The sequence below is a fragment of the Carettochelys insculpta genome, chromosome 3 (assembly GCF_033958435.1).
Source record: "Carettochelys insculpta isolate YL-2023 chromosome 3, ASM3395843v1, whole genome shotgun sequence".
NCBI lineage: Eukaryota > Metazoa > Chordata > Testudines > Carettochelyidae > Carettochelys > Carettochelys insculpta.
The window spans coordinates 79,194,815-79,210,788 of NC_134139.1; the positions used below are offsets into that span (position 1 = coordinate 79,194,815).

General features: G+C 44.8%; 1 protein-coding gene across 1 annotated transcript in view; it reads right to left on the bottom strand.

Moving 5' to 3' along the window:
- PGBD5 (piggyBac transposable element derived 5) overlaps window positions 1-15,974 on the bottom strand; it is a 108,170-nt gene that overhangs the window by 14,222 nt on the left and 77,974 nt on the right. The window contains exon 4 of the mRNA XM_074990191.1: window positions 4,900-5,077. Coding sequence (XP_074846292.1) covers window positions 4,900-5,077 — 178 coding nt within the window. The remainder of the gene's footprint in view (window positions 1-4,899; window positions 5,078-15,974) is intronic.

Here is a 15,974-nt window from a genome sequence, read left to right on the forward strand (position 1 = left end):
GGTAAGAGGGCTTCATACAGAGCCCATTTCAACTGTCAATTCTATTTCAAACAGAAACAAACAAAAAAGGCACAGGTCTGTGGTTAGGAGCCCTTTAGTTATAGGTGATAGCACAGTAGTTAAATGGCATGCGCGCACGCACAGAGGTGGAGAATCTCAAGTAGTACAGTAGGTCACTTTACAAACATTGCAAAACTTCATGAGTGTGTTTGAATCTCACAAGGACAGGCATGTTCATAAAATTTCTGACATCTCTACTTTCAGTCACATCTGAAACTCCCTGCAGAACAACAGTTCCTGGGGAATTTCAGTGTCTGGTTCCAGTTCGACTTGGTCTACATCTACGCTACCCTGGAAGATTGACCCTGCTCACAGTCGATCTTCTGGAGTTCGATTTCATGTATCAGGTACTCTGTATTTCTCACAAGACATGAGGAGTAAAGGTGGTCAATAGGAGAAACTCTCCGAGCGACCTTCCTCCTTGAAGCCAGTCAGATAAGTCAATTGCTGATACGTTGAGTCTAGCTACGCAATTGCCATAGCTAGAATTGTGCATCTGCAATCAACTTTCTTTCCCTAGTGTAGACAAACTTAAATAGCACTACCTCTATGACCATCGAACACTTCAATCTCCTGGGGTAGGCATACATCAAGTCTGGTTGATCATCTCTAAAAAGAGGATGATGTTCTTCAGAAAAAGCCCAAGGTCCAGACCTAATGAGTTCTTTGGAACCGAGTAGGGCAGGCATTCTTTAATATTCCCGGAAACATACTCTGTGGTGGTACAATTTAGGTTATTACTAGCCATAATTTTGAAACAGCAATATTGTAGTTATGAATCAGAGGTAGGTAATTTTATAGTGATGGCTCCACACAAGTCTTGACCAAAGTTTTCCAAAAGTGAATAGCGATTATGTGTCTGTCTATACTTTTGGACTTCAGCTGAAGGGAATCCTAAGGGTGCTGGTTTTCAGAGAGCAGGCGACCAGCTGTTTCATAAAACACAGGCCCTTACAAGGTATCAATTAAGGCACTCATCCACTAGGGCACCTAATAACTCATCTAAAAAACAGAAAAGCCTTAGTCCAAATCCTTCCCCACTGCCTATGGTAACGATTCACAGAAAACTGTGGAAGAGTTGCAGAAAAGGATGAACAGAAATTCCTTTGGCTCAAATTTTTGTGGATTTGTTTTCTCTCCACTATTCATTCAGCTCTAGCCTAGAGACTGTAACTTCTCTAGAACAAGAAAAGTGAATCCAATATGTTAAAAACGTGTCTTAATTTTGTACGGTTGCGTTCATCTTCTATACTGAAGCAGGTGCCTCCGGATTCATTCATTGTAGCTGCATTTTAGCCTTGTGTGGCTTTAATTCCCCAAGTAAGCATCACTATAGACTAACAGAGCACGGATCAACCTGATGCCACTAGTTGGCCTAAATGCATGACATTAGAATACAACAACAGAACTGCTTTCTGCAGAAGCGGGAGGATGCTGGCAAATTTCTGGTCTGCTCCAATTTCCATACCTCATGCTGTGGATCAAGCAAGTGCTGATTACAGGACCTTACCTCTGTGCATCCTGACACTATCCACACTGCCAGTGTCCTCCAGGGCTCTTGACTGACTTCACCGCTGCTGTGACATGCCAAAGGTCTGATTTTTCCCGAGAGTCCCATTGTTCTTTGAATTCAATATGCCCTGCCAAGCCAGCGAGCTAGCTATTATCACCCTAAATGTAAAAGCCAACAACTCCAGGTCTTTGTTTAACAGTGTGTTAAATAGTGAGAGAGGTAGTCTGTATTCTGTCAAAGCAAAAAAGCAGTCCTGCAGCATGTTAAAGCCTAACAAAATAATTTATTAGGTGATGCGCTTTCGTGGGGCAGACCCACTTCTTCAGATCATTCTGGTAAGATTATGATCTGAAGAACTGGGTCTGCCCCACGAAAGCGCATCACCTAATAAATTATTTTGTTAGTCTTTAAAGTGCTACAGGACTGCTTTTTGTTTTGATCGTGTTAAATGTTCCCACTTCAACCTGCTTAATAAGGAGTCCCTAAGCTACTTACCAAGTAGACTGAAAAGCTAGTAAATCAGCTCTGCGTCTCCTCTGCGCTCCATTCACAGCAGAAACCACAGTGGGTATCAAATTGGGAATTTTGGAAGCAGTTCTCATGGATCAAAAATCACACGAAGCCACATTAACAAACCATGGGAACAAAAAATGCTGGAATGGGACTTAATTTTTGATCAGGCAGCGTACCTAACTTTGCCACCAGAAGCGTGTCGGCTACCTGATCATTTGAGTTGTCTTCAACACAGTGCCTGTGAATAGCTGACTGCTGTAAGAAATCTAAGTTACCTGTGCAAAAGAAACAGTGGTAGTTCAATAGACGTGTTTCTTTTCTCCTGCAATTTCAGGGACAAAAGGGACAATATTATTCCATTCTTCCTCTTTCAACTGTGTCAGCATTGGGATCATCTTCCAAAAATCATAATTTTAGGTCTAAAGAACAGCAACTCCTTATTCCTTAAGGATTAGATATACCCCAGAATATTTGCTTCCTTTTATGCATAAGTACTAGACGTTTGCCAGACCGGCTTTTACAGTGCTAGAAATATAATGGTGCTATGGGCAGCCAGCCATAGCACTTCTGAAAATAATTTTAGAAGGAATAATCTCCAGTCATTGGACAAAAACTCCATTGTAACATAAGACGCTGTGACTTGTTGACTGTGACTGTTCTATGTTTGGAGAACCCAAGATTACTTCCACCCATTCAGGGAAGTATTTCAAAGAGCTCTATGGGTGTTTATAATGTACATACAAAAACTTACAACCCAGTCCCACACCTTGGTGTTCGATGAGGGTAGACCTGTGTGTCCACATACTGAGTTAGTGCAAGATTGAAGGCATTAGCGAGAGGAGGTACTAGAACCACAGGCATTTGTCTTTTAAGCATGAATCAAAGTAATGGCAGGGTTCCAATTATTTCTGTATTTTGGACCAGATTCCAGTCTTTAATACCCTACCTGGCTGCAGGCTTTTATGAGTGGAAGCCATGCTGAAAATACAACTTGGTTTCCAAAGGTGAACAGTAAAGGAGGGAAAAAATAAGCTTGTGACCTCTGCTTTTTATTTGTGTGGAGGAAAGGTATAAAGTGTTCATCTACGGAAGTCCTGTGGCACCTTATAAACTAACAGATATTTTGGAGCATAAGCTTTTGCGGACAAAGACCCGCTTCGCCAGATGCATGAGTCGGGGCGTGTTTCAGAGGAGTATGTAAAGAGTGGGGTGCCAGTAAAAGGGAGAGCCACAGCTGACAAGATCTATTCATTCAGACAAGGTCTATTCAGGCCTTCCATTTTACTGGGACCCCACTCTTTAAATACTCCTCTGAACCTCCCTCCTCACTCATGCATCTGACAAAGCGGGTTTTTGCCCACAAAAGCTCATGCTCTAAAGTATCTCTTAGTCTATAAGGTGCCACAGGACTTCTTGTTGTTCTTGAACATACAGACTAACACGGCCACCTCTGAGATACTCATCCACAGAAGAAAATTCTTGATGCTAGAAACTCAAATCTCACTTACAATGAAAGACCCTAGTGACAGGAGAAGGTGTGAAAAGTTGTATCCCTGGGAAACACTTTAAGGTGACCAGTTCATGGGGGATGGGTATTCAGCAAATCTTTGGGTTTCATTTTCAGAGTGGGAGCATCTATGACTACAAATGCAGTCAATGGGAACTGTGAGTGCTCAGCATATCTGAAATTCAGATCACTTGTCTGCCACCTGTTTAACACCAAGGATTAACGGGCTCTTGCATCCAAGGGTATGTCTTTACTTATGGGAAGATCAATGTGCTGGCAGCCAATCTTCAGGGTTTGATTTAGTGCACCTAGTGGGGACATGCTAATTCGAACTGTCATGGTGCCACCATCGACTCAAAAAATTGATTTTAGATAAGTTGACTCGAGCTCTGCAATTCTTGGAGCTGGATTTTCACATCTAAAAGGGATTTTTACCCCCTCATGAACACCCAGCTTAACACTAGACATCTGTATCTATGTCTGTACAGCTATCTGGGGAAATCCTCCCGGAGGAGATGCCGCTTATATGGGCAAAAGAGTGTTCTTCTTACCTCCTGTGCCTACGATAGGGCTTTTGCATTTAAATAAAAACATCATTCCCAACCGATGTTAGCAGAAGCTTCTAAGGCAGACCTTGTGTTGGTTAAAGACTCAGCACATTCCCTCTCCCCACCCCCCACTTTTCACAAATAAGAACTCCTAACACAGAGAAAACTCCCAAGATACCCTCTAGGGTGAAAAAACAGGAATAACCACAATCTAAGCTCCTATATTTGGGGTGTGTGCTGGAGGGGAGCAGAACTCTCTATCCCCACCCCTGCTTTTAAATTAGCCTTCCTTCTACATGATGAAGACTCAAAGTAAAGCTCAAGCTTGCTCTCTGTAGGTCCCCTTGTAATGAACAGACTCTTACCCTTAGGCAGTGCTTTTTTTTGTTTATAAAAATAAAGAGCCGCTACGGTGCCTCACCGCCCCCCAGCCCCTCCCCCAATGGGTTCCCACTGCTGGGGCTACCAGAGGGGCAGCAGGGCCTCTGGCCCCTGCCCCACACTGCGGCGGGGCCAGCGGGGGCTCCGGCTCCCAGCCCGCTCTGTAAAATCGTGACAGTATGCCATACTGGTGCGTACCATAACAAAAAAAAAAAAAGGGCACTGCCCTTAGGATTTCTCTGGCTTGGCTGTTCATGGTTATGCAAAAGGAGAAAAAGCCTCCATCAAAAACACTTCTGTGTTACATGCTGACTGCTGGCAGCATGATATTCATAAGCCTTTCAGCATTCAGGTTCAGTGGATCAGCTGTCACAAACCTTGCTTCTCAAATTCTTCAAAAAGGTTCAGGCTGGTGATGCTAGGGCCGGTGAAGATGATGTAGTTTTTCCCAGATGCATTTTGACAAAGGCTCTTGGCCACCATGCTGTGGAGCTGGGGCTTGTTCTTCAGAGCATCCAGTCCGTCAGCACCTCCTTCTTTTAGATGGACGTAAATCTTAATGAGAAACAAGAAGACAAGTCAATGTGCTTGGATTGGATCAGGCCAGAGCAATGCAGTTGCCAAACCCCTTGCTTGGCTTCCGCTGGAGATGAGCTGAAAAATTAAGGCAGCAGATACCTGTTTAAAATTTAACTCCTAATACACCTTTCACAACTTGCCTTTAAATGGAGCACCTTTGGAATTTGCTGCTGGAGCAACTATTGAGCAATACAGATCTATGCCTAAGATTAAGGGCTGCTTGAGGTTGCTGTTGCTATTGTGTAACTGGAAAAGCATTTGTCTGACCATAATAAACCATGATGCCTAAAGACATCTGCATGTTGTGTTGCTCCTACGTAGACTTGTCAGTAAAGAGACAAATTAGGACCTTCTCCAACAATGGCATGGTAAGAAGAAAACCTGTCCTCTAACTTCATTGTAACAGGGTTTCGCTTTATAGTTTCTGGCAGAAGCCACTAAAGGAGGACATGACCACACCAATACCAGCCTGACTTTCTCCAGTACAAGCCAGCGGTGCGCTGGTGTACCATTCTAACTGGAATCTTCAGGGAGAGCTCCAACTCAGCATTTTTGACTTGGAGGCGACCCATCAAAACGTGACTGAACCTGAGAGAGAGGGTGCTTTAAACTGGCTTTAGCAATCTTTAGTGTCTGTCTCTTTATTAGCTGGCTGCAGTTCTTACAGATCCTGTGTTACTGCCCTAGCATCTTAAAGCTAACAGCTACCATTGTCCAATCAATGTTCCTTCTGTCCTTCAGAATACTTGATCACCATCCACAGAAGGCCAGTGAAGTGGATATGCAATGGCAGGAATTTCTTTGTCCCTGATTAAAATAAGATGCTGATGAGCTCACGTCAATTTTGGGAGTAAACAAGTGTTATAGAGCACAACTGCCAGTTTGTTGAGGGGTGGGGGACTGAAATGCCTCAGAGGCCAGACTACTGCCTCACTCTGCAGATGGTCATTTTGGAAAGGGGTTGTGTGCCACATCAGCTGGGCAGCAGGGGGAAATAAACTCATCTTGTTGTAGAAATACAGGACTTCAGCTTTTGTTTTGTTCATATGACTTGAAAACAGCTCTTCCAGTGACTCTGGCCGCTCAGACAAACATTGGAACCAGGCACCTCTAGGCTAAAATCCCAGACAAAAAAATTAAGCCATCCTGACCCAGGAGATATAAATTGCCACAGTCTCCTTTGCCTACCCTATTTCTGGATCCACTCACTTTCCCCAAAGCCTCAAAATACGATCTGGGTAAACCCCCATAACTTGTTCTCATGAACCAAAGGAAGAAATGACCTCCAGAGTTGAAGATCTCTTGTGGAAAATACCCTGCCCGCAGCTGCCCCCCAGACTCCATCAAAAAAACCCCAAACAAACAAGCTTTTAATTCAAGGGGATGTCAGCTTTCACTCCTTCACTGATTACAGCAATGGGAGCACAATCCAGGAAAGAGATCTGGGGCTTCAGTTTCCAGGAGCCGCCAACCCAGCATCTTCCGCCTATTTTAAATTAAACTGTATACCTGATCCTTCCCTTGCTCTCAACGTCAGTAGAGAGACACTGGTGTCAAGGAGAGGAGAACCCAGTCCTGTGTTTTGAATCTTAAATCTTTTTTCTAGTTTCATTTGTTCACGGAGATCTTAAAACTAGTTAAAATGGGCAAAGTTTTTTCAAAAGTGCTGAACTGATGTGGGAGATTAAATGAGACCAAAGTTACATCTATGCTGATGAAGCTGTGTGGAGAAGACGCTGCACAGAATTTAGCAGATATAAACTGATGGTAAGCCACATCTGAGGTGAACAGAGTGCCCCACGTGACTGAGTCCACAGGTACATACCCTGCACAGCTCTCTCTACACGCCCAAGCAGTGCTTCTCATGGGTCTGGTGCTTTTTTACGTATGTACCGTCCCACTGCCTCTGCCCTTCTGGAGCCTTTTCCCCTCACAGTGAAAGTCTCTGGCACCAGGGAGGCAGCCAGGAAAGACTCTGGAATTGGGAAGCTGCCAAAGCCTATCCTTGGTATGGAGCTACAAGCTGCATTGACACAGCAGCCTGCCTCACTGCAGTGTGTAGCTATACATGTCGTGGCTGTATGCCACATGCTGCCTCAGATGTGAACACAGCCATACTAACAGCACTAGCCTATGTAAGTGCTTTCAAAAAATGTATCCTTTGTCATTAGAGCAATGTGAGACATTCAAAGTCACTCAGACGACTGATATGAAAAGCAACAAGAAGTCCTGTGGCACCTTACAGACTGGCAGATATTTTGGAGCACAAGCTTTCGTGGGCAAAGACCCGCTTCATCCGATGACATGAATATTCATTCATTTTTAAATTGGAACTGTGTTTGTTTCTAAATCCCCTTGGCAACTTTGGAAAACTTCACCCAGAGATGGCAACCCTTCAGACGATACGTCCCTTCCCTCCATACACCTGTCTGCCTCCCATAAGGTACTCTAACTAGTATAAAGGAAACTGCCACAAACCTAACTGGACAACAGAATGAGCAGAATTAGAATGTTTGCAGTGGTGCTCAGTTATATTTTGGTATCCCAAAGATCACTGGATGGGGGTGAGGGGTGAAACTCAACAGAACCTGTTTCTATTTATTTTCAGAAGCTACAGCTTCCAGCACTAGGTTCTAGGCATTCTGGTACAATGTTCTCTGACTTTTCATCAATCAGCAAACAAGCTCAGGGGAATACATAGTAACAGAGAGGAAGCCGTGCTAGTCTATACACTATCAAAACAAAAAGCAGTCAAGTAGCACTTTAAAGACTAGCAAAATAGTTTATTAGGTGAGCTTTCGTGGGACAGACCCACTTCTTCAGACCATAGCCAGACCAGAACAGACTCAATATTTAAGACACAGAGAACCAAAAACAGTAAGCAAGGAGGACAAATCAGAAAAAGATAATCAAGGTGAGCAAATCAGAGAGGGGAGGGGTGGGGGGGAAGATCAAGAATTAGATTGAGTTATGTATGCAGACGAGCCCCTATAGTGACTCAGTGATCTTCCCCCCCACCCCTTCACTCTCTGATTTGCTCACCTTGATTATCTTTTTCTGATTTGTCCTCCTTGCTTACTGTTTTTGGTTCTCTGTGTCTTAAATATTGAGTCTGTTCTGGTCTGGCTATGGTCTGAAGAAGTGGGTCTGTCCCACGAAAGCTCACCTAATAAACTATTTTGCTAGTCTTTAAAGTGCTACTTGACTGCTTTTTGTTTTGATAGGGGAATACATACTGTAAGAAGATCCAAGAAACAAGGTGTTCTCTAGTTTTAAACTAACGTGTGATGGTTGGATCACAGAAGCCCCCTTAGGGCTATCACATGGTGTGTTCATCAAGCCACTGATGCTCACTTTCCTGCTGTCTAGGGCTCTGCATCACTCTGTCCTGCTGAGCTGGATCCTCTGGTCTCCCCACAGCCAAGGCACAGAGTTGGGGTTACCACCCTCCGGCAGAGCAACACAGATGTTGAACAAGCAAGACAGGGAGGTGGGGAGCGCCAGAGGAAGCAAGCTGGGCATGGGTGGCTTGATCTGCACACTGGGTGATCACTCCAAGGGGACATCTGTGAGCCAACCCATCACAGTGGTGTAATCATGTAGGGTAGAGTGCACAGCTTGTTTCTTTGGATGCTTGCAGTGATTAAGTGTGGTGGATGGGGACCGAAGTAGTTCCTGGTTTTGTTATTTTTGTTTGCTTATTTCGGATAAGGGGAATAGAGACAGGAACGTCAGCAAAATGAATGAGTGGGGAGGCCCAAAAGAAACCGGAAGTTCAGAGGGCCCAAGTTGCAGAGAAGGAAAAGGAGCATAAAAGACACATGGAATACGGAAATTAAAGAAGCACAAGCTGCCAGGAAACAGACAGCTCATGGGAGTGTCATGGAAGCTCAGCTGCATCCCAAAAAGCTGGTCACGAGAGCACCCTGGAACTGAAATGGCTTGGAAAAAAAAAGGCTGATGGAGAGGAGAGGAAGAGGGACTGGCTGGACTGGAGGAGTCAGAATCCCAGTGCAGCAGGATCCACCTCTCCAAAAATCCACAAGTGAGATCGACTGTGCCCAGCTTATGAAGAGTCTGAAGACACCACTGAACATCTCATCGCTTTTGAGACTTTGCACCATTCATTCAGTCTGAGGATCACTCTGGTTCCAGAACTCACTGGGAGAGTCTTAGACACACATTCAAGTCTATTGCTGACGCTTTTAAACTATGATAAATTCAAGGGTTTTAAAAGTTTCTGATTAAATTTTACCCTGTAAGTTTCAGGAGTAGCTTCCTTAAGAGGGCTGGGCTAAGTAATGTGGTGTATGTAAATAAAATGGAAGACCTGCTAGATAAGTAGGTGAGAGGGAAAGGAATTACACGCTTGAGAGGCATGTGAGATTTTGGATCTTGAGGAACAGTTCCTGAATGTGGTTAATGATAACGTTAAGCAGTGTTTGTGGGACAAAATGTTGGACTCACTCAAAGACCCTGCTGGCTATGCTGACCAGTATGAGCAATCACAAGCACCCAAAAGGGGAAAATCACAAGCAGAAGAGTTTAAGTCTTGGGGAGGAGGAGTTCTGTGATCCAACCCGTCACAGTATTCGCTAAAGGACAAGGTCAGAGCAGTGTAAAACATATACGGACTGGATCTAATTAGACAGCAAATCTTAGAAATGTAGAACTGGCAGAGACATAGTAGTCTTAAGATTAAAAAAATGCCTGTTTTTTCTAACCCTTCCTCCACAGGTCAGGTTTTCTAAATGCTTTATCATTTTTGTTGCTTTCCTTTGGATTGCCCAAAGCCTGGTCCCTACAAGGGGACACAACAATCCAGCTGAGGTCTCCCTAATGCTGAATAGAGTAGAAATCACTTCCTGTGCCTTGCATACAACACTCCTGCTGATGCAATTGCAAAAATAATCCAATATCATTTTGGGGTGTGGCACTTTGTTGGCTCATAAAATCTGTGATGATTATACCCCCAATCCTCTTTTTAAGCAGTACTACTGCCTCACCAGTTACTCTCTTGTATTAGCGCATTCAAATCTTTTCTTCTGCAGTGTGGTACTTTCCACTTATCGTTATTGAATTTCATCTTGTTCATTTCAGATTAATTCTTCAATTTGTCAAGGTGATGGGAATTCTAATCCTGTCCTCCAAAGTGTTGGCAGCCCCTCCAACCCACGTATCCTCTGCAGATTTGGTAAGCATGCTCTCCACTCCAGTATCCACGTCAGAATACAAAATACTGAATATTACTGGACTCAGGCTATCCCCCTATGGCACCACACTGGATAGCTGTGTCTACACGGGCACGCTACTTCGAAGTAGCGGCACTAACTTCGAAATAGCGCCCGTCACGGCTACACGCGCCGGGCGCTATTTCGAAGTTAACTTCGACGTTAGGCGGCGAGACGTCGAAGTCGCTAACCCCATGAGGGGATAGGAATAGCGCCCTACTTCGACGTTCAACGTCGAAGTAGGGACCGTGTAGTCATTGCGCGTCCAGCAACTTCGAAATAGCGGGGTCCGCCATGGCGGCCATCAGCTGAGGGGTTGAGAGATGCTCTCTCTCCAGCCCCTGCGGGGCTCTATGGTCACCGTGGGCAGCAGCCCTTAGCCCAGGGCTTCTGGCTGCTGCTGCGGAGGCTGGGGATCCATGCTGCAGGCACAGGGTCTGCAACCAGTTGTAGGCTCTGTGTATCTTGTGTTGTTTAGTGCAACTGTGTCTGGGAGGGGCCCTTTAAGGGAGCGGCTTGCTGTTGAGTCCGCCCTGTGACTCTGTCTGCAGCTGTGCCTGGCACCCTTATTTCGATGTGTGCTACTTTGGCGTGTAGACGTTCCCTCGCAGCGCCTATTTCGATGTGGTGCCACGCAACGTCGAAGTTGAACATCAACGTTGCCAGCCCTGGAGGACGTGTAGACGTTACTCATCGAAATAGCCTATTTCGATGTTGCTACATCGAAATAAGCTATTTCGATGTTGGCTTCACGTGTAGACGTAGCCGATATGTCCTACCAGTCTGACCATGATCCTGTGATAACCGCTCTTTGAGAATAGTCTTTTAAGCAGTTGTGCACCCTCTTTACAGTAATCCGATCTATAGCACATTACCTTAGTTTGCCTATGGGAATGTCACGTGAGCCTGACTAAAATAAAGATTATCACCACCGCTACTGCTTTCCTCCCTAGCCGCTATGCCAGTCCCCCTGTCAAAAGAAGGAAATGAGATCAGTTTGGGTTGAGTTGTTTTTTTAGCAAATCCAAGCTGTCTATTCATTATCCTCCAGATGCTTATGTTATCGATTGTTCAACTAATTGTTCCAGTATCTTTCTAGGTATTGAACTTAGGCTGACTGGAATATAATTTCCTGGGTCCTCTTTGTTCCTCTTTTTAAAAACAGATACTTGGTTTGCCTGTCTCCAGTCTCTTGGGACTTCACTTGTCCTTCATGTGTTCTCAATCATTAGCAATTCTGAGATTGTTTCAACTAGTTCTTTAGGGACCTTAGGATGAATTTCATCAGGCCCTGACAAGGTGAATACTTATCTAGATAATCTTAAACCTGTTCCTTCCTTATTTGGGCTTGCCTTCCTGCCCCCTTGTTGTTACTGTTTTGTCAAGGATCTAGTTATTAGCCTTTTTAATAAAGGCTGAAATAAAATGGGCACCGAACTCAATGGTATTCTTGATGTCATCTGTCATCACTTCCCTTTGCCTGTCTTCTGCTCCTAAAGTATTTATAAAACCTTCACATTTAAAAGGAAGCTGTAAGTATATTGTAATATGAGGTGAGCTGCTCCTTTAGGTTTCTTCTTTCCATACAAGACTAGCCTCCAAGTGAGGGTCGAGGCAGATGGGTAAGAAATACTGTGCTGCCTCTGACAAAGCTCTACTTATTTTGCATATATCCCTCCCAGAGAATCCTGAGTAGTGATCCCAGCAGCAGCAGCAGGTTCCCTGGCACTAACATCCTGCTGGGGTGATGGGCACAGTGCTGAGTGCCTACTGAGCAGGTCACTGCTTGGTAACATCTGCTGAAGCTGTTACTCTTGTTGGGAATTAAAAAAGGTTAAAATGGGCAAATGGAGAGGCTCCAAGCAGCTGGAGGAAGAGGTGGGAGGGGGGCCAACGAGCAAAAAAAAATTTTTTTGGGGGGTGGAAGAGGAATAGGAAATGGGGCTCAGCCCAGTGGTGAGGTGCTGCCCGATGGTGGGAGAGAGCAAAGCCCCAGCACAGACAGGAACAAGGGGAGTAGCTGTTACCTCAGTGGGAAGAGCCACATGCCCTGTTAGCAAAACTGGTGGGGCAGAGACAGCGCTAGGGCTTCCAGGCATAGAAAGCAGAGTTCAGAGGAGGAACTTCAAGAAGCGCTGGGTTGCTTGAGATTTACAGCTCGGGGGAAGCCACAGCAGAAACAAAAAAGTAGATGATGCATTTTCAGTCAGTGCTCGGCAGGGGTAAAACCTGCCCTGCTCTAGCTGTGTTCTGTTACTGCATCTACCCTTGCTTGTTGCTGCCCCGCCCTGATTCAATGCTTATGACAGAGAGCAGAATAAGGAGTCTGACAGCATCCTGGGACAGTCTGCCCTGACAATGAACACACGTTGGCTTTTCTTCTAAACAGCCCTAATTCTGGGCTAGGGACTATTTTCAATTGTGCCCAGAAGATAAAAATCAAAGCCTGTGGAGGTGAGGAGACCAACAGGGAAATCTGCATTGGGTATAGATCTGGACAGGGGCCACAAGGGAGAGAGACCCTGGCAACTAAGCATATTCCCTGCGGCCTGTGCTTGTAGCACTCCGGGCTAGGACCTAGGCAGGCCGTTCCTGACACCCTTCTCTTCGAGACTAGGCCCATCACATCTGTGACATGTCCATCTAGCCACCACAGCCATGGCATTGGCTTTGTCTTGCCCTGAAGCACAACCTAGTCTGAGCTCACAATCCCCACACCCACACAGGTCATTCTGATTGCACACTTTGGTTGGAGGAGGATACTACAGGGATGTTAAAGAATATCGTGAAAATGAATGTGGCGCCTAACAGCATTAGGCAGTGACTTTTATTGTCTACATGCTGTACCAGTATGCAAAGATATGTGCATTATCAGAACCCTATAATGTCCTAACTCCCATCATCTGAAAAACCGGTCAAAGGTGCAAATACGCTTGCTTGCACAGGCCACTAAAATGCCTAGTTACAGTTCTGTTTGGTAGTTCAGTGAGCAGATTCAGGGGTAGTTGGCACTATTAAGTGACCTATTAATCACTTACTTAACAGATCTGTGTAAATATAAAGCAAGCCAGGGAGTTGGCAAGGGAGGAGTCAAGGGACAGTAAAATCGAAAGGCACGTCTAGGATTTTGATTTAAATAGGATTTGCTGATACTTTCAGAAGGAAAGCAGGACTGTAGCCAAAAAACTGCACTTAAAGAATTAAAGTCTTGACTTGTAAAGCAGCTCACCAGCAATAAATACGTAGGGGAAGGTATTGGAAAGACAGCCTGCTGGCTCAGCTCATAGGACAGACAACAGAGCCAAGTTCAAAACCCAACTTCTGCGTTACTTCTGCAAGTCGGACATTCCATAAGGGAGGCTATTCCTGTAATAGTCCTATTGATAATTCACACTGAGTGCTTTCCACCCGTGCTCTCACTGATGTGCTTTACAAGTATCCATTAATCCTCAACAACTGGGGGGGGGGGGGGGGAAATCACCAATGTAAGAAACTAGTGTGTGCCTGACCTATTTCTTATAATGATCCTCCGTTCGTTTTTGCTTGTGGTGCAGAACGACCTGCAGTGGAGGACTTGGTTATCATAAAGGAAGATCACTGTATCCCAGGGTCAGTGGCAGCCAAGCTATCCTAGATGGCCTCAGAAATGACATCCTGTTATCCTGGTTTTACAGATGCAGAAACTAAGGCAAAGCTTTTAAATAAGATGGCTAAAATGACAGAGCACACCAAGCCTAAACCCAGAGCTCCTACTTCCCACTTACGCACTTTAACCAAAAGACCCATCTTCCATTTGCAACAAGGTATCGAATGAATTTTGTGAAGAAAACTGTTCTGCCTCGCTGACCAAAATTGGATAAACGTATTGATACTAATGATGGCAGAATTTTAAAAAAGGATAATCAGATAGGAGGCTGTCTGCTGGTTGCAATTCTTTATGGCCATGACATATTTTAAAGCAAAGAGAAGCCCATTTTCCAGTACAGCAACTCTAATGGAAGAAAATACAAGAGCACTAAACCTTGAATTTAGCAGTCAACATATAATATTCATAACACACACACACACACACACACACACTGAAAATAGGCCTGGGGAAGTGGGGGAAAAAAAGAGAGAAATGTTAAGCCTCCAGAAGGGTTTGCATTCTGAGCAACCGTACAGGGTTATTTATTTTGTTCAAACTAGGTTTGCCTATGCTCAGCTCAGATTCCTGCTTGTTTTAGTTGACAGGCTAAGCTACGTTAGAAGGATATTAATAACTGAAGTAGTGCTTTGCTTAGGAAGTTCTGAAGCAGAGATGAGATACAAAATGGGAAATTCATCCCAAAGCAAGAGCCTGAGTCCAGACTTGGCAATTCAAATTATTCATAGTATAGGCAATAAAGCGGAACGAGCAGTAAATTACCATTCTTTGTGTGTTTGAACGCTTTATATGTTCCATGAAGTGTCTACCGAATCAGTTTGCTGGCAGGAATATTACCCCAACTACAGATGCATATTGTACAATATTCACAATTCATGAATGCTGAACCTGTAAACATGAGTATTTGTTTATACCAAAGTCGAATTCAGAGTTCTGCTCATCCAAGCAGGAGCAGACCAAAGTCACGTAATTCTAAACAGCTCAAAGTTCGAATATTGAAGGCTAGCAACAAACTCCAGTGATTTACAAGAAATGTTCACAGAAATCATTCAGTGAACAAGTTGAACAAGTTGACTTGTTTCTAACTCGGTTCTCTCTTCTGCCTCTACTTTTTTTCTTTTTCCGGGTTGTTTTAACTGAATTACATTAAAATCTCCTATACGCAACACATGGTGCCAAATTCTGCCCACAGGTAAGTGGCCATGATTCCCACTGAGCTCCTTGTCCATGACTGCTGGAATTCAACCCCTTGGTGTTACAGGACTTTTATGCTGCATTTGCATGTATATGGGAGCTTCTTTTTTGAACATATAGGGGACGCTAGGTCACCCACTCATTACGTATCTGTTGAAAGACTTGCAGAACAGGCATGGTGATGGCTGGGGAGTGAATTTTCCTCTTATCTGGCTCTACTATCTCTTTTTATATTTAGTTAGTAGCAGCCTTCAGTCTATGTAGACTATGGAACACGCCCTTCGTAGTTCTGTTTAGCATCCTCATTTGCAGCATCGGCTGTGACTGTGAAGACCCACACGAGAGTGACAGTCCTTGCTGCATCTGTTGCATATGTAATGGGTGTCTGGCAGGTCCTTGCTGTGCTTTCTGTGGGCTCGCTTCTCCTTTGCTAGCTGTCTGATCCTCAACTCCCCCTTCTGAAGGCCCTTGTATAGTTCCTGCCTCCATCTGCTGCGATTGTCTGCCAGCTCTTCCCAGCTGTCTGGCTTGATGTCTACTTCCCGGAGGTCTCTCTTGCAAACATCTTTGTAGCACAGTTGGGGGCATCCGGGAGGTCTTTTGCCAGAGGCTAGCTCGCCATAGAGGATGTCTTTTGGGATCCTTCCATCATTCATCCTGTGGACGTGGCCAAGCCAGCGGAGCCGCCGCTGCCTGAGGAGCGTGTGCATAGCTGGGATTCCAGCTTGCTCAAGGACGGTAGTGTTGCGCCTGAGGCAGCACAAGTGGAAGGGTCCAAATCTCACTGCTGTAAAGGAGGGTG